Source organism: Sebastes umbrosus, chromosome 10, assembly GCF_015220745.1.
Source record: "Sebastes umbrosus isolate fSebUmb1 chromosome 10, fSebUmb1.pri, whole genome shotgun sequence".
Lineage (NCBI taxonomy): Eukaryota > Metazoa > Chordata > Actinopteri > Perciformes > Sebastidae > Sebastes > Sebastes umbrosus.
Genome location: NC_051278.1, coordinates 12,407,702 through 12,433,231, shown reverse-complemented (window position 1 = coordinate 12,433,231; position 25,530 = coordinate 12,407,702). Strand labels below are relative to the sequence as shown.

The window sequence follows — 25,530 nt, the reverse complement described above, 5'->3', positions numbered from 1 at the left end:
CAGAGGGGTAAATACAGGCATATTCAGGCTGACAGTATGAGGAAAATAAAGGGTTTTTAGAACATTACAGCATGTAAACATGTTCTATTAGAAACACAAAATACAAGTATGTACCTGCAAATGAGCATGATATGGGACCTTTAAAGCTAATTATATGTTAAATTTCTTATGGAACGATGAGAATTTATTCTAAATTTGTATTACTTTTTCCTTTATATAAATGTATTTTTTTCATTGTTATTATTTATTATAATTTTTTTAACTTTATAAATGTACCCCTGACATGAGCAGTTTTGTATGTATATGCTGTTAATGTACTTATATTTTCTAAAATAAAAAAATACTGCTTACCTGTAGGATGTACAGTAATCTCACAACTCAGTAAGATAAATAATGTGTTCTTCTTTTCTGTCTTTCTCTTTATAAATACTCCAATATTTATCTCAGATGTTTAAGTTTGTTCATTACAGTTTGTAGTGCGCGGGCGCGTGCGTGCGGGAGCGCGCACGTTGAACGTCCACCGGGGTGAGGCGGAAGTGACGTCAGACCAGGAAGTACAGCTCACCGCTGGCTGACCAGAGAGAAGTGGAGAGCAATGGATGGATAGCAACAGCAACAGCAACAACTCCTACTAGCTGGGCTGTTTCCACCAGGAACCGTCACATGAATGTCTCAGTGAAGCCAGTCTCTGAGGAGCTGAAGCCCTGAATGTCCTTCTAGTGTCGGTGAAGATGACCCAGAGGTAATTATCTGTGTGTGTGAGAGAGATGCTCTGTGTGCTGTTAGCTTCAGCAGCTAGCCACATAATGCTAACGTTAGCCCTAATGTGTGAATGTAACAACAATAACAAAGCTTCATGTAAAGTTACACCTCATTGCCTCGTAGTGTGTACAGCTGCTTTAATCTATGAGGAGACAAATCAGTTGAATGTAGGACAAAACCTGTGGAAAGATGCTGGTAGGTAAACTCCACCCTAATGTAATTCACGTGGTTAGATACATAGATAGATAGATAGAGAGATAGATGGATAGATAGATAGATGTCATGAAGTACATACTAGATAGATAGATAGATAGAGAGATAGAGAGATAGATAGATAGATAGAGAGATAGAGAGATAGATAGATAGATAGATAGATAGAGAGATAGATAGATAGATAGATAGATGTCATGAAGTACATACTAGATAGATAGATAGATAGAGAGATAGATAGATAGATAGATAGATAGAGAGATAGAGAGATAGATAGATAGATAGATAGTAACTTTATTGATCCTGAGGGAAATTCAAGTTTCCAGCATCACAGTTCCATAGTGCAAAACATGTTAGTAAAAAGGCAGTAAAAAAGTACAGTAGTGCAAAGTACAAAACAATATACCAGATATAAAAATACAAGGAGATGAAGAAAACTGTTAAAACTGAATATAGTGCAGGGTAACAACTGAGATACAGGACTATTAAAAAGTGAATATAGCGCAGAAGAGACTGTTAAAAGTGAGTATAGTGCAGGTTAACTCCAGTAGCTTAGTCTATGAAAGTGCACTGTGTGCATTATTATCTGTCCTGCAGACCTTCCTCCTTTGTCCCCTCCCTCCCTAGCGAGGTGTTGTACAGTTTGATGGCTCGGGGGACAAAGGATTTCCTGAGTCTGTCTGTGGAGCACTTGGGGAGCAGCAGCCTGCCGCTAAACAAGCTCCTCTGTTTGATGATGAAGGCGTGCAGAGGATGGCTGGCGTTGTCCAGTATGGCCAGCAGTCTGTTGAGTGTTCTTTCCTCTGCCACCGTCACCAGAGAGTCGAGCTCCATGCCGACCACAGAACCAGCCCACCTGATCAGATTGTCCAGCCTCGAGGTGTCCCTCTTAGTTGTGCTGCCCCCCCCAGCACACCACAGCGTAGTTATGTCACTTCTGTGATATACAGCTGAGTTTTCTTGTTAATTTGTGAATGAAAAACAGTCTCATTTCAAGTTGAACAATAGAGACACAGACTTCAGAGATGAGTCATCTAGAGATAAAACCTGGAGCTGCTCTTAGGTAGTGAAAAAGACATTTTGACAACACTCATAATCATTTTACTTTACTATGGGTACATTATCTTATTCTCAGTCTGAAGTCCTGTATTCAAATACGATTCATTTGGAGGTAACGTGAAAAATCGAGCCATCATCCCACTGAGTCAGTCACTAATTCAGTGACAATGGACCAGCACCAAAATGTGTCACTGGATGAGATCATCAGTTTCTTAGGGAAATCTATTCATAGGTACTGTACAAAATCATACAGCGCAATCTAACTTCTGTTTTAGTCTTTATTTCCTGTAATTACTTAAAAATCACATGTTGATGCGAAGTGACTGCTATCAAAGCTGGCTGCAAATATTAGCTGGCTTAATATCAATGTTCCCTGCACACCCACATGAGTCATGTTGTGGTTCTGGGAAAGATACTGATGCTGTTCTGTTTCTTTCTGTGTTTTTTTTATTCAGATGACTCACCAGTGGCTTGGACATCTGTGATTTGACAGAAGATGAGGCTTGCTCAGTTTGTCAGACTTGTCATTGCTTGTAATGATCGCTACTGTAGGCACATAAACCAAACTGACATGGACGACAAACTATAGTGAATCATGTTTGTTGCTTTTTGCACATCACACTCACTTAAAACACTAACGACATAAATTATCATTTAGTTTGTTTTGGATGGCTTTCAGTTGATAAGCAGTGCTGACAATGTCGCTGGGCGAGCAGTCTCAAAAGTGGTTTCCAACCCATGTCCAAGCCACTGTTCTTCAAGCAACCGGTTTACAGCCCAAGGGCAAAAATGGCACCAATGATGCCTACACTATCATCCAGCTGGGCAAAGAAAAGTACTCGACATCAGTGGCCGAGAAGACACTTACCCCTGTCTGGAAAGAGGAAGCCTCCTTTGAATTACCTGGTTTACTTCTGGAGGGCAACCCAGAAGTATATGAACTCTGCCTTATAGTGATGCATCGGTCCTTGGTTGGGATGGACAAGTTCCTGGGTCAGAGGTTCATCAACCTTAATACAATCTTTGATAACAAGGAACGGAAGAAAACTGAGTAAGTGTCATATACTGTAGCACAATATTTCACAACAAGCCATACATTTAAATCTGCATCGATTACTGTTTTACTCTGCTGCCGTTGGTTTCAAGCAGAATTATTTCAGGTAATGCGTTGTACACCCATTAAAATGTGCAAACCACCAATCCAAAATGAGACGATCAAATAATATCCGCTGCAAAATTCTCAACATAAATTTTAGTTTTATTTACGCCAACATGTTTTGGCAATATGTCTCCTTTGGATTATCAGGGCAGCATTAAGTGAACCAGTGAAAATTAAAATTAATTTAAGGCGACCAGTATGATACCATTAATCATCCATCTGTTCTCTATACAGTCATTGCAATGTCATTAGTTAACAATATTACACCCACTAAACGCCACAGTGATATCCTTACAAGAGAATATTGTGACAATTTTATAATTAATATGTGAAGGATGGATCATTTGGTACTTCTGCATTAGATAGTACAGTAATTGAAACTTGAACACTGGGATTTTGATATAGTACATTTCATACCTCTTTAACATCACATGTACAGTTTTTGAGCTTTTTTTGTATGTGATATTTTTATAGCATTCACTTACTTTCCAGCTCACAGTCATGCACCAACGTGCTGCTGGTAGAGGACTGGACTTTTGAGAGGAAGTGGAAAATATTTGCAGAACTATTCCAGTCATAAGTGGATTACAGCATGGACTGAAATAGTTGTTTTTTGTCTCATTTTTGACATGTGTTATTGCCATATTAGGCTACACATAATAACATAATTGTTGTGTTTTGTGTGTTATATTCTGTGCTCTGTTCTCAATTAAGTTCATGACGTGTACACCACATGATTTAAATACAATTGCATTGTCCTTTATTCTCTTTATGCACTTGTTTTACAAATACATTTTATTAGATAGACATGTTTAATTTAAAGAGCATATTTGTTTTGTAGCCCAGTAGGTGAACTGGTCTAACAGAAACACCAGATGGCTTCTTCTTCTTCAGTTTTAAACTACATAACACAGATGAGGTAGTACATTTGTGCTCCGTTAGTGACCACAGATTGGTTGAACTTTTCCACATTGTTGACTCTCTATTGTTTGAGGCTTAGTAATGAATTGGCCTACATTGTCGGGAGATTATTTTTAGCTTAATCACTGACATGGTGAGCAGCAGTTGGCCTAATTGAAACTAGTGGAGCTGGCTAAACATGTCTTGTAAGTCACTTCTAATTGTTTTCAAAGGTGTGTGTGAATGGAGTATGACCTTTTCTTCACCACCAAAGGGAACTGGTTTTGAAACTTGGCCTGTTCTGTGTAGAGTTGACTCATTCTCCTCGTGTTTTTATTTTGTCTGAATGCTCTGGGTTTTTTCCTCAACCAAAAAGGAATGCAAGTCAGGTTAAGTGGAGACTCTAAACTGTCTGTAGGCCTGATATTTATGGCTAGTAGTGGGTTTCTTTCTAAGTGAGTCAGCCCTTTCATTAACAGGTAACTTGTCGAGGCTGTTTACCTGCCCTATACCTGGCGCTTGTTTGGTTAAGGTTTGTCTCCTTGTGAAATTACTTGTATGAAAGGCTTGAGCAGATCATGCATAAACGTAGGGTAAACTAAACCTAATCATAGCTTGACAAGGCAGTATTATATCAGGCTGAACTTGGGGGTGTTGACCCTTACAAGTTCAGCACACACACATTTTTTAACCCCACATTAAGCAAACAGAATAACCAATCTGGATCTGGTGTTAATTAGCTCTGCACATTTCAACACAGAAAGACATTAGCACACTTCCTCTCTGCCCATCAGTTGGGAGAATCACAATATGTTATAATCAGTGTGTGGATGGGTTTTATTTGTTTTAGGTGCCTGGGCCGATGCACCTCGAGGCCGTGCACTATTTCAGCAGAGGCTCTGTAATGGATACGCTCACGTTGCTTGTTGGCCTAATCCCACACTGCAGGCATACTTGACAATGACGCCGGGACCCTCGATACTATATCCACACTCCACAGTGGGTCTGTGTTCACCGCGGCCCATCCGCAATGTTTTTGAACTGACATATTGGGGAGGAAAGCCCGTCTTGATATCTGAGTAGGCAGCCCATAATTATCGCACACCTGTGTTTGTTGATTGTGAGGAGTTTCCCAGCGGTCCGGGCCCGAGTGGGAGGATTGTGGTTCCAAGCACATGGAGGTTTATCTTGGCCTTGAGACACACGTGAGGTGCAGCCCCGGCCCCACGGCAGCGGCATGCTGTGGCTGCTGATCAGACTGAGCGCGGCGCGCAGCCTGGGAATCAGACCCGGCAAGGCCTTTCATGACTGGGCTCCTCCTGAGCCACGAGCTAGACGGTTTTAGAATAGCGTACGACAGCTGCGGTTTTTAAAAAGCCAATACCAATACTTACATATTTCATGCTAGAATTCAAGGGATACTACAAATCTCCATGTAAAGTCAGGAAGAAATGTCAGTAAATGTATGAAAACAAAGTAAATGTAAATACGTGTTGACTTTGAATCTGAGCAAAATGTTGCATTTAAGTCAATTCAGATTAAGGGGTCATCAAGAAAAATTAGTGTAAGATTAGAACAATTGATTATATTGATCAAACTGCACCATGATGGAGATGGGTGAGTGCAAAGGTATATACTGTATATTGATGTGACCATAGGTTAGAATACACCCACAACATTTCCCAGATTAATATATCAAAAGTACGACAGAAGTAGTGCTGCAACTAACGATAATTTTCATTGTCGATTGATCTGTCCTTTATTTTTTCGATTAATCGATCGTCCTCAAATGTCTTGTTTTGTCCACAACTCAGTTTACTGTCATAGAGGAGTAAAGAAACCAGAAAATATTCACATTTAAGAAGCTGGAATCAGAGAATTTTTAATTTTTTTCCTACTCAAAAAATTACTCAAACCGATTAATCGATTATCATAATAGTTGGCAATCAATGTAATAGTTGACAACTAATCGATTAATCGTTGCAGCTCTACAATACAATACATTGACTGGTAGTTGTTTCATCCCGATGCTGGTTTCTTAAAGGACACTGTCTCCAGCCCTGTATAACAGAGGATATGTCTCATTAGCATGTATGAACTGTTGGGCTGCCCTGCGACGTGGCTTTGCAATTTCCCAATTGCTCGTCGTTGCATTTCTGAACAAAGGCCAGATTTGTGCAAATGCCACTTTATTTCGCTCAGAGTGAAGGCATAAATCCCATTACTTCCAGTTGAAAAAGCAGAGAGGTTAAACAAATAGGAGCCCAAAAGCAGCCCTGAAATGGCTCTATATTATTCAGCAGCAGGCTATTTCTTATGTTCAGTTTGCAAAGAATAATGTTTATCCTCTGAATGATAAATTGTATTCTCACTTGTGTCACAGAAAAGTTCAAACGATTTAAGCCCCTGCATTTGTGTGTAGCTTTTGGATTAGTCTGCTCAAATTAGCCTTTTCAGTGGTGTCCACAAAGAAGTAGGTAGAGCACATTAGAAAGAATGTGGGCTATTTCTTCCTTTTGTCATATTGTTTGATAGCGTAAAGACTTTTACCACATTCTGACTTTGTATACCTGTCTTCCTGAATTATGCTGAATTACATGTAATCAACTCAGAAGATTTTCATAAATCCTGCTCTTTTTATATAAATTGTCTCATTGAATTTGCTCAGCCTAAGCGTCCTCCTCTCTCATCTTAGCTGGTATTCCTTGGAGTCCAAGCCGGGGAAGAAGAGGAAAGAACGAGGCCGCATCCAAGTCAGCATTCAGTTCATGAGGAACAACATGACGGCCAGCATGTTCGACCTCTCCATGAAGGAAAAGCCCCGCTCGCCTTTCTCCAAACTGAAGGGCAAAATGAAGGGTCGCAAACACGACAGTGGCCTTGGTGACACGTCTTCAGCCATCATGCCTCGCTCTGCCATGTGCGACTCTGAGCCTAACCGGCAGTCCTTCGCCCCAGAACCACAACCCCAGCCTGAAGCAAAGGTCAAGAGACCACTACTGGCTGGGGCCCATAAACTCTCTGCAGCTCATTCCATGTCGGATCTCATTGGGACTCACTTTCGGCCCAAACTGGACTCCATGAACTCCATAGAAGAAAGCGGTGAGGACCAGAGCTTTTCTATTTTTCACATTTGCTGCAGAAGTTTGTTTCAGTATTTGACAGTTAAATAATATATTTTTTTCTATGATCTCAAAATGGTAATAGGTAGGCTTTTATTGTTGTTTGGCACATGCCTGCAGGGACTTGATAGTTTTTTTTTTTAGGGCTGTCAATCGATTAGAATATTTAACCGTGATTAATCGCATGATTGTACATTATTAATCAGGATAATTGCAAATTAATTTTTATCTGTTCAAAATGTACCTTAAAGGGAGATTTGTCAAGTATTTAATACTCTTATCAACATGGGAGTGGGCAAATATGTTTGCGTTATGCAAATGTATGTATATATTTATTACTGGAAATCAATTAACAGCATAAAACAATGCCAGATATTGTCCAGAAACCCTCACAGGTACTGCATTTAACATAAAAAATATGCTCAAATCATAACATGGCAACAACAGCTGTCAGTGTGTTAGTTTGCTGACTTGACTATGACTTGTCCCAAACTGCATGTGATTATCATAAAGTGGGCATGTCTGTAAAGGGTAGACTCGTGCGTACCCATAGAACCCATTTTCATTCATAATCTTGAGGTCAGAGGTCAAGAGACACCTTTGAAAATGGCCATGCCAGTTTTTTCTCGTCAAAACTTGTTGTAGGTTTGGAGCGTTATTTACCATCCTTCCCAAAAAGCTATATGACATCAATGGACTCCTTAGGTTTTCTAGTTTCATATGAAACCAATATCTTCCATCTAGCTTTAAAACTGAGCCCACTACAACAACCTAAAAATCGCAATAATATAATGTGTTATTATCGTGTTAACTTTGACTGCACTATTTTTTTTTAAAATAACACATATCACATTTCTTTACCAAGTCAAGTCACTAGTGATCAGTGAGTCATTGCTACCTTCTCATATTTTCATTTTCAAGGATGGAGCAGCAGACTGGTGTCTCAAAAATGTCAGCTATGTATGAAGGATAAAAGGCCTCATTCTCACGCACTAAAATTACAGAGCAGTGTTATTATTATACTGTTTTGCATTGTAGGGTGGTGTCTCTTAACACAATGTTTTATTTGTCTACCTGGTCTTAATTAAGTTTCTTATTCTTCTTGTGTGACTGTCTCATTCTTAATGGGATACTGTTGCAATTTCTAGTGGCCATCAGTAGAGGTCGATAGAAGTCACAGTGCTATATAAAGATATTTACAGTATAATGTATATAAACCATATCTAAATTAGATAGCTATTTAGGTCAGCATATCCATCTGTGACCTTTATTGATCTCTGTTGCTAACCCCAGTATAAAATTGGTCCCCCATTTGCCCCCTCTGTCCTTGAGTTACTGTTGCTGTAATTAATGCAAACAAGGGCAGCACAATTAATCTAAACTTTATCAAAATTGCAATTTGGCCTACCACAAATTTCAAATCGAAGGAGGCGCAATATTTGTTAAAGGCGAAATGTGTGTGAAAATACCATTTTAAATTAAATTGTGGTGCTGCCGTGGTGTGTCCTGGCCTACACATCATATTCTATAGACTTAAGAAAACATATTTGTTTAGTACAGATTCCCGCAAAAATCACACCATAATCATTTGAATGTTTTTCAATAAATATGAGAGTAAAAAACATTCCCTTTAATATTGTAAATCATATCGCAAATGCAATATTAGTCAAAATAATTGCAGTTAGATGTTTTTTCAAAAATGGTTCCGCCTTAATGCAAACAATAGTCACAGTTTTTATAACAACAGTTCAGAGATCCAACAGAATTAGCTGGTAAAACGTAACAACGCAAAACAAGTTGCTGTTTTGTTTTTTGTTTTCTGTGCTGAAATGTCGTCGGCTGCTCACTCATACTGTCCTGCATTGTGTAGCCACCAAAAAAGGCAGAAGGATGGATAAGATTGGGGTGGACTGAAATGTCTTTAATAATCGCTTATTTTTAGGTCAGGTATTGATTAGCAATCATGTTAATTGCTAATCAATGAATGGGATACGCTATGGTAATTTTGTGTACGGCTTCAACTAACGAGTATTTTCATCTGTGATTGAACTGTTGATTATTTTCTCGATTAATCGATTAAATCTATTAAATGTCAGAAAATTGTGAAAAAATGTCGATCAGTGTTTCCCAAAACCCAAGATGACGTCCTCAAATGTCTTGTTTTGTCCACAACTCAAAGATAGTCAGTTTACTTTCATAGAGGAGTAAAGAAACCAGAAAATATTCACATTTGAGAAGCTGGAATCAGAGAATTTTAACTTTTTTTCTTCTTAAAAAATCACAAAGCGATAAGTCGATTATCAAAATAGTTGCAGATTTGTTTAACAGTTGACAACTAGCAATTAATTTATTAGTCATTGCAGCTGTAATTTTGTGCTGTAGCAGTAAAATTCATACTTTTACCAGGGGAAGCTGCAAGCAATCAGGCAACTATCAGAATTTTCTGATATTATATATCTGATATTCACGACCAACAACTTCACTGTTGGTCTCTAAATGTACAAATTATCATGAAAGGCAAATAAATCAAGCATTACTCAATTCACTGCCCGATCTCCACTGAACAGCTTTCTGAGGCAGGTACATCATGATGACTTTTACTTTATCAAGCGTGATTGGCATGCAGGGGAGGGCAACTTATCCACAGTTCTGAGGGTATAAATTATATAACAAGCTGTCCTTTACTGCTCCCAAGTCAGGTCAAGTTTATTTATATAGCACGTTTAAAAACAACTTCTGGAGCTGACCAGAAATGTTGTACAAGTTAAAGTGAACAGCGAGTAAAATATCATCAACAAAAGCAACAAAACAGTAGGTTGCAATGAAAATACAAGGCAATATTATAACTCTGATAAACTTGTAAGAGCAAATTATAAAAATACAATTTTATAAAATACTAAAATATTAACACAAAGCATTAAAACCACTAAGAGCAACCGAAGACCATCGAAAATAAGTTTGTTCCAAAGTTTTGGAGCTGTTGCTGCAAAGGCACGGTCTCGCTTTTGTGGTATTAGTTGGAACAGCCACCTGACCAACTTTGAAGATAACACGAGTAAATACATAAACGCAAAGTGGTGATTTTTACAGGTTCCTTTATCTCTGTAAAACTGTAAAAAAGATTTATGAACAGAAAAAACATCAGTTTTGAATTCTAATGGCATCAAATCAGTGGTATTGGCCATTAAAAAGCCATATTACATCCAAAATTCTGTCACAGATAATCACACAAATTAAAATAAAACAATAACACGTTTGACCTTTTATAAAGTGTGATAAGTTGATGAACTCATTTGGTTTCTCTTCTCGGGAGTACAGGCGGCCCTCACAGGCGTTCCCAGAGCGAGGTGCCAGGCTACCAGGACGGCGAGGCACACAGTGACCCTTTCACTGATATCAGTGACACCCTGCCACAGAAGTATGCCACGCTCCCACGCAACCACAACCCGTTTGAGGGGGAGCAAGGGCAGCTGTGGGACCGGCCAGAGCGGAAGGAGAAAAAGGAGAAGGTCAGCCTACTGGAACGCGTGACGGGAAAGAAGGAAGGCCGCAAGACCAGCAACGGGGCGCGTTCGGGCAGCTCTGGAGACCTGCGATCCCCCAACCCCTTTAGTGGAGACACTAACCCGTTCATCTCCAACTACAAATCCAGGTAGACCCTTTTATGTTTGCAACAATCTTTCGTATTAACGGCCTATGTAGAAGAAGCCCTCCTCACATGGAGAAGACAGGTGATATATGACAAAAGTGGTGTTGCTAATATAATCACTTTGTTTAAAGGCAAAACATTTAGTTCGCACAACATCTTCCATATCCTCTCACAATCCCAAAACGTGACCTCGCTACCCCATGGGTCAACCACCGCTGTACTACAGGATATTGGTTACAGCATTCCCATAAAGTTTCAAATACCTTCTTGATTGAAATCTACTATCTGATAGACCCCCCTTCTCTCTCTCTTTCTCTCATTCTGTTGTAGTTACATGTTGTTGGTTACATCTATTTCCTGTGTTGCATAAAGAGTTGGTGAGCTGTGTGGCTAAGTTCTGGTTTATCAGAGTGGAAGGTGTCATTAGTGGCTCTTTAGAGAGCCTGGGCTTGATAACGGAGCCCTCTGAGCTATAGTAATGAGATGCTCTGCAGAGATAGACCACCCAATTAACCACTTATCTCTGTAGGCACTAGTCCATCATCTTTACTGCTGCCTTTGTCGCGCAGGGGCTCAGTGGTCATTTATAATGTGGTGCAGGAATACAAAAAGGTGGTTTATGAATGTATTCACAGGTGTAGCAAAAAATATGTATGTTTTATTTCTTGATAAGCTCTGTCAGTCACTATCAACAGAGTGCAGGAATGAGTCCTAAATGAGTACACTCGCGGTTCCATCGTCTGAAAGTCAATGTTTTTTTTCTCTATTTCTTAGTTACATGAGTGAATAAAAGAAAACATTTTGAAGCTTTTACATGTCTTAAAAAAGGTGGTTGCTAAAAATGAGACTACTAAATACCATCACGCCGAACACTAGTCTGTCTTTAACTTAGTGGTGGTGATGTGAAGTCATGCAGTCATGGTGTAGTTTGTTTATAGCCTAACGCTTTTTACTTCTGGCGATTGAATTTACGCTTCAAAAATCATAGAAGAGGTGTTCATCTGTGAAGATTATCTTGCTGAACAAAACGTGTAAGTATCATAAATGTTTGCTACCGAGCGTATTTTCTGCAATAATCTAAAACCCAATGGAAAAATCCCTTTGTTTTTTTTGTCGAGGGAACTAGTGTGATGCTAACTTCCTGGTTGGCTTACAAAAATACATCATCCCTGCAGTACTCTATATCCAAATTTGCTTTATCAGCTCAGGGATAGACACCTTAGAGCTTCTGTATTAGTAGAGTGGTGATAATTATGCCAAAAGTATTCACTGTAACGTCTCCATATGAATACTCACTGTCCTTTTGATTGCTTCGCAGTGATAAAAAGTCAACAGGAAATCAAGACATCACATTTGGCCATAAGAAGGACATCTATGGCAAGAAAAAGGTAAGAAAAGACAGCTTGTAAAAGCAAATGATCCGTCAGGTGAAATTGTCACTTGTACCTGACAAAGATTGAGATGGAAGAAAGAGAAGAAATGACCCCAGCAGTTGCAACTGTGTCGCTACTTTCTGTGTCGTGCAGATTTTTAATTGAGGACTTTAACTTTAATTTGACATAGCAGCTGGTGACACTGATCTCTGAGGCCTCTGTAAAATTCAGATGTGCCATTCAACTAATTAGCAGCTGCACACATCGGTCATCATGTCTGATCTGATCATAATTTGAAGTGGTGTGAGATTTCGGTCTGTAAGGTCATTCGTAGTGGTGTGTTGCACTTATTCTGTAATTGGAGTTTTTTTTTTGTGAGAAAAGGCACAGAAATGTCATTTGTTTTTTCTTTTTAATGATTATTACATTATTTATTCTTCACTTTTTACACTTTGTAGCTTGTATTTAGTTTAAATTCTTTGCATTTCCAATTTGAAAAAAGAAAAAACCACGTCAAATTTGCAGACTATTACGCAGCAAAACTGGTATTTATGAGGGAGCAGTGGGAGCAGTAGCTAAAGTGATGCCTAAATGAGAAAGAGAATGCTGATAATAGCTTTCCTCACCTTTCTTTGTGGGTGTTGAGGGCTGTCGGTATCCACACATGTGCCCCCGTGCATGCCGCAGTGCCTTGCAGAAATGGCAGCTCCCATTTCCTCCGCTTCAAGGCCCTAATTAACCACACACAGGGGGGGGGGGGATGGGAGAGGGGGGGCAGCGAGAGATTTCAAAGGACTGAGCTTTTAGATTCTCAAAGCTTAGCTCATTAGAAACTGTAATGACACAACTGGAGAATGCCAAGTGTGCGCCTTATCTTCTCCTCACTACTGATCGCAGAAAAATGGTCATCATTACTTTGCCAATTCATGGTCCTTTCCAGGGCTTTGTCACCAGCCACTGAAGCTCCTGATTATTATGCTGTGTGTGTGTCTGTGTGTGTGTGTGAGAGAGAGAAAGTGCACGTTTACATGCTTGTATGTGAAACCAACATCCATATGGTTGTCAGTTCTCTTATTCCCTCCTGGATGCAGTATCTTTCAGTGAGATGCCTATTATTGTGTGTGAGGAATAGGTCACCAAGCTCTGTTCTTGAAACCCTCCTTACATTGGACATCTAATCTCAGTGGCAAATATTTCATTTTGGTTTGTGTCGGCCCACAGTAGCCTCTGTGCCGTTAGACGCGATAAGATACCTGGTAAGCAGTCCCGCTCCAGGTCTTTCTGCATTGTCTTTGCCCAGCAGTGGAGGCTTGAATGGTGCATGGGAGTGGAAGCTGATAAGTGTGGTATTTTAAACAGGGCGAAGGCTTTGCTGCTCTATCCGTTCGGGGGAGGATGCCCAGCACTGAAGCGATAAAGTGGTCCCTCATTAAAAACGATTACAGCTCCTCTCGTACCCGCGCAATATGATCTGCACATACCGTACCACGCTGCTCCGTCCAAATAGGTTGTCCTCAAAGAGCAACGCTGGGCTTGGGTTGCATCCTTATTTTGCTATTTATTAGCCTGACCTTTAATTGCAGAAATATGCAGCCTGGCATTTCCCCGACAAAACAAAGATTCCACTTTTTGGGACATCTTTTATTGTTAAGTTCTGGCAGGCTTGTTAGAGTTTTTGCCTCTCTAGTTAGAGAGGTCATGCTTTAAGAAACTAAAAGAAAAAGGAGAACAACTTTCTCAAGATGTTCGCTGCTTGCTGTAGTGTCAAAGTTAAGTCTCATTAGAGCCGTTAAACTGCTCTTGATTCTCATTATAAACACTGTTGCACAGTATTGGTTCGTAACATCTGCCATTGACATGTCCCTCAAGAACAGTCTCATCTTAACAACTCTCAATTAGCCTTTATTAGCAACAGAGAACACGAGATAAACACATGACAGTTTATGTCACTTTAGGCCAACACGTCTAATTAGTCTATTTTCTCAGTCGCATTGTGAGCGAACTTAAAGGGTATCTTTACTCTTGCCTCTGTTATCAGATGCTGACATTTCACAGAAGATCATTCAACCATTTTAGTCTATTTTTACAAAGAATAACTATGCAAAATATGGTGATTACGGAGCGTCAATCTGCTGGGGTTAAATTGAGCATTTACTATTTTTCAGGAGGTGAAACAGGAAAGCGTGGCCTCCTATAGCAACCTATCCTTTGAGGAAGTTGTGCAGGAACTCATCAAGCAGAAAGAAGTGGTGAAAAAGAAAGACGCCCACATCCGGGAGCTGGAAAACTACATCGATAACCTGCTGGTGCGCGTCATGGAGGAGACGCCGAGCATTCTACGGACGCCCTATGAGCCCAAAAAGAAGGCGGGTAAACTTGGTAAAAAAAAGTAGAAATTAAAAAGACGCAGGATGAAACGGTACTAATGAAGGTTTAGCTGTAGCTCATGCATCAATATTGTGGTAAAATAAGTGGGAACAAACAGGATTGATCAAAATTTATGATTGATTTGTCTTTGCTTTAGAACATTTTATGTTGATGTAGTTTTTATATACCTTTTTTCAATGTTTAGTACACACAGGTATTTTGACCTTTTAGTTTGGCATTCCTATATTTACATTTTAAAATTACTTTATGAATACTTGTTGCGGTGCATTTTTAGGTACTTAAACAGGATAAGAGACATTCATCGATTGATTCAAGTCAAATCAAAGATTAGGTTTATTGTGTGCACTTGTGAACCCACAGAGGTCTGTTGCACATACAGCTGCGATCATCGCCTCAGACGCACTTAAAGGGTAACTTTGGTATTTTTCAACCTAGTTAGTTTCCCATGTTTTTGTGTCTAAGTGACTAATGGGGACAACAATTTCTGAAATTGGTCCAATATTGAGGGACAACGCTGTAACCGACAGCCGTGAAATGAACTGCGAGGGCAAGTGAGCAGCGTCAGTGTAACGTTACGTCCACTAAAAAGTGTTTGTTTTTGCCACTGACAGGCTCAGATTATTATTATAAGTGTCTGACAAGAAGTGGTGCAACGGTTCAACAAACCCACGGTTCGGTTTGCATTGTGGCTTTTAGATTAAGGTTTTGGTTTGGTTCGTTTTTCACATTAGGGAGAAGAAAAACATAACAATTTCCAATGTGTTCGAACTCCAAAATCTATAAATTGATAGATTGATTGATAGTAATGAAAGAAATTACTGTACAGTATATTAAGATGTACTGATTTTATACATGACATAGTCTACTTGATGGTCAAGCAGACCTATGTTCAGATAATTGCCTCTTCTATGGCACCTCATCAAATAATTAGCAGGGTTAGGGCTTAATATTTAATATTGGTGCAACGGTTCAACAAGTCCATGGTTAGGATTTGCATCTTCACTGACAACATTATGGAAAGGACTCTACAGAGAAATAAAAAAATTTTTTTCTTGCCTTTCTCTTGATCCGGTCTGTCTGTTATTGCGTTCAAGTCCCGCTCAAGGAGAAGTCTTGTTGTGATATCTGAATATCCGTATGCTCTGGCTCAAATAAATATGGGCGGACATCAAATTCAAAGACCTCGTCCACATTATGGAAATCATAATAGATAACACTAAGTTACGCTTTTCTGTACTCCCAACACAACAAACTGTCGCGTTTCCACCATGGATGAATTCCACTATTCCACCATTGTCTTCCAGCAACACTTCATCTCGCCGAGACTTCTCCTTGAGTGACACTCTTTCCATGATGTTGTTAGACACGTATAATAACAATCAGAGCCTGTCATGGCAAAAACAAGCACTTTTAGTGGACGTAAATGACGGTGCCAGCTTGCCCCAATAGGTTTACATTGCAGCCCATGAGCGGCCGCCGTCTACAATGCTCTCCCTCAATACTGGACCAATGTCAGAAACCTATTAGTCAGTTAGACAGAAAGACATGGGGGAAATAGGGTCCAGGTTGGAAAAATACTAAAGTTACCCTTTAAGGTGCAAATGCAGACAGATTCATGTTTACCAGATGGCGTAGTTGCTGTTGTGTGCTGAAAGACGGCCAAGTGGTTGATAAGTTGAAGCTGTAGTTGCCGTGTTTACACTCAAGCACAAGTCTCCAACTTGCCACCTAAGTAACGAAACACATTCAGCGAAGGCAGCATCAGTTTTGTTGTTCTGTGCTACAGATGTGGATGAACTCTGCTCTCCTATAATAGTCTGAATGATTCATGGGTATTCTTAGAAAGACTGGTGGAGAGTTACGGTAAGAAGTTGCTGGACGAGTATCTTGGAGTCTGGTTTCTCTCTAGCTTACTGAGTCATGCATTTAAAAAAAAAAAAAGAACAAACATACATTGCTGTTATCAGTTACTGACTTTTACATTCTCTATTTTATTTGTGATGACTATCATTTAAGTTTCTTGGACCGAGGGTCTCACAGTCACTCGCTGAAGGTGATCATTTTACTGACTTTAAGTGCAATAATCATCAACTTACTTTATATTCTGCTGGTTCTTGTTTACATTTTAATCACATCTTTGAGTCAAACTCATCTCTTAATATTGATTTGATTTCACTGGAAAAGCCTGGAGTTGTCTGTTGCAGCCTCCACGGGTTGACCAGCCTTCATCTCCTTCAAATACACTTTTTGCTGAAGATTGTATTAATGGTACATAGCTGCACATGTGGATATATGCTGAACAATGTTTATTTATGAATGTTTCACAGCTCATTTACATATGACCATTATTTTAATGTATTTGTAAGGTACTTTATGGTAAAAACGCTACTGTATCCCAATACCCCCTCCCTCACCACCCTTTCTACTGTAGTATACACGTATGAAGGTCTCACTGATACAGGTTTTATATGTAATTCTGTTTACTAGTCACTAATTAATTATGTACCGTGCCTCAGTATATATCAGCTAATGTTTTTATTTCTTTTTGGATTATCAATACAGTCCAAATACTAACATTCATATACACTAAGATAAAAGTGTCTCACCAGTTCACGGAGTACTAATGAAGATCAGTTCATAACTGTTCGAGGTAAACAACCAATGAGTGTCATTCAGGTCACTAATAATAACTGTTTGACAGCTTGTGTCAGAAGCTAACTGTCCTCATTTCACAGTTTTTATGTCATTGCATATGTCGCCTCAATCTGTGATGCTAATGTCATAACAACATATGTTGTTTCCATGTTCAACTCCTTAAAGGAACAGTGTGTAACATTTCGGGGGCTCTATTAGCATAAAATTAACATAATATTCATGTTTTCATTAGTGTATAACCACCTGAAACTAAGAATCGTTGTTTTTGTTAGCTTAGAATGAGCCCATCATATCTACATAGGGAGCGGGTCCTCTTCACGGAGTCCACCATGTTTCTCCACAATGTTTCTACAGTAGCCCAGAACGGACAAACCAAACACTGGCTCTAAAGCAGGGGTCTCAAACTCGCGGCCCGCAAGACGATATTTTGTGGCCCCCACCTTGATATGAAAGTTTAATGTTAGTGCGGCCCGCAAATTTTTTTTTTTTTATAAAGTTTTTTTTTTGGGGGGATTTTTTCATTTTTATTGACAGGACAGTGGATAGAGTCTTGGAAAGGGGGGAGAGAGAGAGTGGATGCGGAAAGGGCCACAGGCCGGATTCGAACCCGAGCCGCCATGGTCAGGACCAAGTCTTGTTACATGGGCGCCCGCTCTACCAACTGAGCTAACCAGGCGCCCTTGGCCCACGAGTTTTATGTGAATGGCACTTTGCAGCGTTGTGTGTGGAAGGTCCCTTTGTTGCGCGAGCCCGAGCTGAACGAACCTACCAATCACAGTGGGGTATATGGCTCCCGGGGGCGGGCAATCGGCCGGGCTTGATGCAAGCAGAGAAACATTTCACAACAACTATGGCGGCGCCCGTGTAACATCGCATAAGCTTGATTAAAGCTTGATTTATACTTCTGTGTTGAATCGACGCCGTAGCCTGACGTGCACCTCTCCAGAAATGTAACTACACGTCGCGGCGACGCAGACCGCAACAGCTGTGATTGGTCCAGTCTCTCAGCGATGCTGAGCGGCCAGGACCCCGGACAACCACAGAAAGTTATACTTCTCTCTGCCTCGATCTTTTCAGTGTTTGTTCACACAAATCGACTCAGATATATTTTCTCTTTTCGGCGTTCCAGTAATGTCAGTAAAAGTTCTGTGGTTCAACAGTTATTAGCTCCAACTCCGCTCAGTTTCTGTTTGTAGTACAAGAAGAAGAAGGAAACTCATAGAGACGCCGCCGCCAACTAGCGGTTTGGTGGTGTAATTGCAGAGCAACACAAACACAGCAGGCACAACTTTATTGCGGAGTGACACCAAGTGGAATGAATATATATCATGTCTTTTTCAAAGCCTGCAGTGAAGAGAAAGGTTGGTGACGAGCACAGACAATTTCAGGAAAAGTGGGAGACGCAATAGAGGCCATGTTCAGAAGAACCGTTCATGTTCTTCAATGTTCCATTCATGTTCAGGACAGTTCATGTTCAGAAGAACCGTTCATGTTCAGAAGAACCCATTCAAGTTAAAGAACTGTTAATAATGACGTTTGAGAAGATTGTTTTTTTTTTAACAAAGCTTTTTTTGTGGAATACCTGATGCGGCCCAGCCTCACCCAGACTCTGCCTCCAGCGGCCCCCAGGTAAATTGAGTTTGAGACCACTGCTCTAAAGAGAGCCTTTCGCGTTTTTACATTACCTGAAGGCCACCGTAGTTCTCCGACACAAAACTGCGATAACGTGAGCCGCAGAGTGCAAAACTGTGGTACCGCCAGCCGCCGTCTGACTTCCGTTGCTCCTAAAGTAGTATTACAGTGGAAACTGCTTATAGTGATCACGGTTACAGTGATCAACCGCTCATATGGATCAAAAAGCTTGGGACAGAATCATTCCTATACAAATGCTGTTTAAGTAATCTGCTTAAAGTAATCAAGTAGTCCGCTTACAGTGTTCATTTTGGGTCTTTTCATACATGACAACATATGGAAAAACATTTTAAAACTACGTTAGACTAACGTTAGTTGAATTTTGCCTCGCTTTCCAGCTGGATTGCTGTGCTGCGTGCACATTGATGTCATGACGAGAAAAAGAAAGTAATTTTTTCTCTGAATGAAAAACAAACGCACACAGGGAAAGCACCTGTGGTTGAAGGCGCCCTCGTCAAGTGGATTGATAATGCCTGGTCACGTAATGCCCCCAAAGTGAAACTTTTTCCCGACCCTAAATCGACTCTGCGGCACACATGCAGACCGACGCCCGTCTCCCTCCATGCTGGTACCGGGTGAGCGAGGGATGAGCCCCGCCGAAGGGGTGCTGTTCGCAGGCACGCTCGAACGGGCGAGCAAGGCGAACAGCGTTACCACAGTTTTGCACTCAGCGCCTCACGTTACCTCAGTCTTGGAAAGGGAGGAGTGAGCGCAGGGGAACTCAGTTGGTTGCAATCTGCAACCACACCACTAGATGCAACCAAATCCTACACACTGGACCTTTAATTAGTCGTGTCTAGAAGGTAACCTGCAAGTTGCGAAAATGTGCTAAAACTCTCGCGAGACCGGATGACCTATCCTAACCTTAACAATTTGAGGTCAATGCCTAACCTTAACCATCTCGTGAGAGTTTCTTAACTTGTGGGTTACCTTCTAGACACGACCCCTTTTAATTCTGTGAATTTATCAGTTTTCTACTGAACAGATGTTGAGTGCGCTCCGGGGCAGCTGTTCGATCGCACTGCTGGTACTAAAATGAACTTGAAGGTTAATCTCAGAAAGAGGCCACGTTTTTAATCACCTGTGCTTGAGCTAGATGTTCAACAATAGTATAATAGGTTTACATTTTTTAATCGTTTATTCCTACGTAATGGAACGCAGCTTCATGTACAGTGTTAAACACGCTTTGTAATATAGTGACCATCAATGTTGCACGCCATTTTTAATAATCGATCAAACCTCTTTATCAGATGATGCTCCACTTTGTCCTTTTGCTGGTATTATTTCTGGTATCTATTTTGTAATTACTTTCCAGTCTTATACACTATTTGACCTTTACACTGTATGATACCAAATCACAGCTGAGTGCTACACTGTATCTATGGAATGTCGACAGTCAAAAACACTTAATTTAAGTTTTCCATGAATGTTAACGCCACTCAGAAACACAGCTCGTCATGTACAGTATGTGCTAATTATTTATGCTGCTGCGAATTCATCTGAAGGCATGTGATCTCTTTTTGGACTCAAAGCCAAAATCTGTTAATGAATGTACTCTGGTCGGCTTAGAAATACATGATTCTGACATGTATGATGATATACAGTACACTAACAAGGCCATTGAACCTTGCTTGCCTTTAAAGTATTTGGTGATTCCAAAGAGATCATTTCATATGAGTGATTCCCCCCCTTCCTTTTCTCTATTAGTCAATCTTCATTATGGTTATTGTCGGGTTATATGGTTTTGTGCGATGATGTGACACAGATGTTGGATAAATTCCTTTGCATTGGTTATTTGATCTGCATATATTTTGTAAAGCCAAACATGTTTGAATCAGTTCTTTAATGATGAGTATTATGTGATAGTAATTAAGAAGATATGTGGATAAGAATCTGTTTTCCATTTGGGAAAAGCGTCTCACTGATTGCCTTCCTACATGTGCTGAAGTGTAAACTCTCTGACTCCTCGTGTTACAGGCTTTACAAACTGCTCTAACTAGTCCGTATTGGTAGTTAGACAGTTGTTCATGGACCTTGCCGAGCTCTTAATACTTCCATTGTACATACTGTATAGTCACTTTGTATTATCACTTCACCTCCTTTGACTTTTTGCACATTTTGTTGTGCTGTAAAATGTTTGAAAATGTGCTTCCTGGGGTTTTATTCAGCTAAATGAAATTTCAAAAGTGGGAATAAAAGTGTAAAACGAAAGAAAAGTAGTCACCACCCATCTTTCATTTGAGCTGAACTGACATTGGCTAAATTTAGTTGTAATACTCAGGCTTTTTAATAGTTTATAGACATTTTCTCTTGCTAGCAAAGCAAAGGCGTTTGGTGTAGTCTCCACTTCCTCCCACTATGCAAAAGTGAAGCCAAAATATCCCGGATACGGGAGCTGCCATCTTAAAATTAGACGTCATTTGGAGTCACTCTTCACAGTAGTGATCGGGCGGTATCGAGGTCACAATCGTGAACCAATCACGAGCTGAGCATGGTCGCAGCTTGTCAGCAAGAGACTCTTAGCTGTCAATCATGACGTCCCATCCCCTTTTTATAGCATCAAATAACTAATTAAAACCAAACTTATCAGAAAAATGAACACTTGAACATACATCAGCATGATAAGAACTACCTAAAATAACAGAAATCATCTTTGGGAAAAATGTATTTGACGTGTACTTTGACTTTTTAGTTTGACCCATGCCCCATCCGCTAACTTGGCTAACATGACCTGTACTGGAGCCAGCCACCGGGGGTGATCGAGATGTTTTGGCTTCACTTTTGTGGAGCTGTCATGTCGTCGATCTTTATATACAGTCTATGGTCGTACACTGAGTATGGAACAGGTGATTTACACTCAGGTCTACAAAGTGCCCTAAAGCGCCGTTGCTTTGTTTGAATGATGAAAAAAGCAAACGATAAGGTCTTAATAAATAAATGTTGAACACATTTGGACCCTGAGGTTATTTAGTTCAAATGAAAAATGAGGGGTGCGTAGTTCAAATTAATTAATTTTGCCTGTCATTTCGTCTTTCAGCTTGATTGCTACATTTGCTTTTATGCTTTAATATAATTTGGTGCTTTGGAAGATGTCAGACTTAAACACAAATCTAAATGAAAAGCATTTTCAAATCATTTTCTAGCACAGCATTGTAAAGAGGTGCATTGCAAAAAAAAAAAGAAAAACCCTGCATCATTATTATACTTGCCTCTTTGCATAATATTTGTCATCCAATTAATGCCAGTGTTTGAATATGCAAAGCATTCAGAATGCTTGGAGGCAAAAATGTCCTATAAAATTTGGCCATGGCCTGTGTCGTAATTTAAATTTATATAGATTGTTTTGCACATGCATTGAAGTATGTTTTGTGTTGTAGGTGAATGTCCACCCCATTAAAAAGAAAACAGTGCAAACATATGGGGGATTTTTTTTCCATATTGACGAAGCATGCATTGAACCTTTTGATGAAGATGACATGAAGCTCAAGTCGGATCTCACAATCCTTCTCTGGCAGTCTTTTAAGTCTTCTGCTGATAATGTGATGCTGCTTGCCATAGGCCACATACAGCTGCCAGACACTAAGACTTAAGCTGCCGCTAAATCCCCTGACGGTGCTTGTAATGTGGCACACAGTTTTGAAGGAAATGATGACTGTGTTTATAAAAGATCTCGCCAGTTAGCATTGAGTTTACAGAATTGTATGGTGCAGAGAGGTGCCAACACAATTAAACATCATTTGAGTTTAGTGCCCCAACATGGTGGAGACCTAAACTGACATTTTGATACTAACATGTTGGTCTACACCTGAAGGTAGTCAATGTGTAGTACATGCCTTGTAATGTAATAAGATAAAGTGTGTTTGGATTCCTGTCATTTCTGCATGTCAATCACATGTTTTGATTGTGTAACACTTTATATTCTTGCCAAATCATCTGGCATTTTCCTGATCTAGAAACCCGTGATTCCACTAGATTGGGTTCATTTCCATCACACTACCTTATTGTAATGTATTTAACTCACAATTGTACAGTGTGTACATTGGATAACAAATGTTAAGAAGGTAGATGAGCTTTTTTTGTGTGTTTATTTTCACACGATAGCCAATATGCAAGACTTTCATACCTGGATGTGTGGGGACAAGAATGTATGGCTTTTTTATTATTATTATTGTAGTTAACTGGAAAACAAATTGGGGTCTAGAAGATGTATGTATTATTATAACAGTATAATGCTGTTAATGATGTATATAAAGTGCCAACACAATTCATAAGAATTTGGTGATACATTTCTTAAAATGTACCCATTCTCCATGTACCACAGTTTCAAACACTCATTTTTAGATATTATCACCACCTTCATTATAATCAAATTCCAATGTCCTTTTCAATAAACTCACTGTAAATTAAAACTGGTGCAATGTGTGTTTTTTAACGCCTGTAAAGACATTTTAACCACAATTAAAATCGAATTTTATGATATCCTTTCTTTTTTCCCCCCCCTATACACATTTCTTTATTCTAATATATCTTTACTTATTGTACAGTACATTTTTCATTTTTATTTCACACTTGTTTTGGCAATGTAAGCGTATATTTCCCATGCCAATATAGCCCCTTTTTTAAAATAATATTTCTATTTAAGAAAAAGAGCGAAAAAAAGTTTTAATACACATTCTTACATTTTGCAGCAGATCCGGTGAATCAAACTCTGCAGCGTAAATGTAATGCAAATCATCCATGAAGTGGATTTCTATTCAACTGTTCCTTTCGTTTAACACCTGTCCTATCATTAAAAACCACTCTCAATTAACTCTGATCTCACTGACAGTTAAACCACGATTAGTGTTTTTCAGTTGTGCTGATTTGTGTCAAAGCTTTTGTTTTCTCCCTTCCTTAAAGCAGCTCTTCCTTTTGTTCTGGAGGAATTCCCATGCCTTCCTGGCAAAAGAGAGAAGTGGCATCGTTTGACAACTGAGTAGCAAGATTGCTTTTTAAAACTCCACTCTAATTTGCCTATGAGTGCAACAAGACTGTGTGGAGTCTTTTGGGACAAGAAACACTTGTGTTGTTTACCGGCTGATGCTTTTGTGGGTTGGTTTGCTTCCCTGCCACGTAGCAGGTTAAAACATGACCTCTCTCCCCTGTCATCCCAATGTAATAGTCCCTGAAGAGTCACCTCATTCACCTCGACACCGCAGCAGCTGCCACTGCACACCACGATGAATGTAACCACGGACACCAGCAAAGTACAAAATTACTTACAACATAATTCCTTGAATGAAGCAATCTTTGAGCGCTACGGGTGATTGAAATAGTGACAGAACCACCTGTGCTTGTTAAATAACTAGGTTAAACTTTTGCTTTTAACCCTCTGAAGCACAAGCATTGATTTTATTGATGTATTTTTTATGTATTTTTATTGCACATGCCGACTGATTTTACTATTTATTATGTATTTAATTATTTATTATAATCATTGTCTTTTATATTGTTTTAGATTGTCTACTTACTTTTTTCTGTCCTTTATGACAGTTTGCACATACGACACTGGTCACTAACCTCATAGCTGTCTTTATACAGTATCCTGTATTTATAGACTGTCGTGTATGTGATGGGGAGTTGCAAACTCAATTTCGTTGTACCTGTACAATGACAATAAAGGAAATCTAATCTAATTTTTTTCTCCTTATTAAACTGTGTAGCCTCTGATCAAGAAAATAATGAGCCTCTGATCAAGAAAATAATTCTTTGTTATTTGGAGGATTTTGTGAAAATGTTGCAAAATTGCAACAGTCTTCACAGTTACAAATATCATTAATATTAACAAAGTCCATATATAAGCATTGATGATTAAATAATATCCAAATAAGTATCTTAAAATTAGTTTTATTGACAGAAAACTGATTGATACAGCACAATAAAAAGTTAATTGATTTAACCAGTAAAATCCCAGTAGATCAGCAGTTTCTGAAATACTCAAAACAGCCCATTTGGCACCAACAATCAGGCCATGTTGAAAATCACTTTAATCGCCTTTCTTCCCCATTCGGATGCTCGGTTTGAACTTCAACAGATCGTCTTGACCATGTCTGCTGTACATGCCTAAATGCATTGCATGCAACCCTGACCCTATACAGTATATATAAGATTAAGATAAGATAAGATAGAACTTTATTAATCCCGAAGGAAATTCTTGTGCCAGAGATTGCTCAAAAATACAACACAATTACAACAAGTTCAAGTGTATATAGAATACAAGAGTATAAAGAGAAAAGTAGTATTTCTAGCACCAGTGCCTAAAAGAATAACAATTAAGTAAGATGCATTTAGTAAAATAAGTAAATAACATAAGTCAAATTAAAAAAAGGTAAAGTAAGCTAAAAAACAGAAAAATAAGTAATATTGCATGTGATGAGAAAAGAAGTAATATTGCACATGTTGGACATTAATATTGCACACAATGAAATTAACCCTTATCATTAACCCTGAACTGTTTTTGATACCCTTAACAGGTCAAATACCTACTTGGAAAATGGTTGAAATCAGTCCAAACGAGAGAGC

General features: G+C 39.4%; 1 protein-coding gene across 2 annotated transcripts; it reads left to right on the top strand.

Moving 5' to 3' along the window:
- The first annotated feature begins 217 nt into the window (after positions 1 to 217).
- On the top strand, positions 218 to 25,530 carry LOC119495777 (rab11 family-interacting protein 2). Of its 2 annotated transcripts, none has more exons than XM_037782549.1 (6): positions 218 to 742; positions 2,487 to 3,082; positions 6,786 to 7,192; positions 10,531 to 10,864; positions 12,180 to 12,249; positions 23,869 to 25,530. In XM_037782549.1, the coding sequence occupies exons 2-6, from the start codon at positions 2,730 to 2,732 to the stop codon at positions 23,935 to 23,937; spliced, it is 1,233 nt and encodes a 410-aa protein (XP_037638477.1). In that variant the 5' UTR covers positions 218 to 742; positions 2,487 to 2,729; the 3' UTR covers positions 23,938 to 25,530. The 2 variants fall into 2 exon arrangements, with proteins under 2 accessions (XP_037638477.1, XP_037638476.1); XM_037782548.1 differs by lacking the exon at positions 23,869 to 25,530 and adding an exon at positions 14,400 to 16,644 and having other exon boundaries at positions 221 to 742.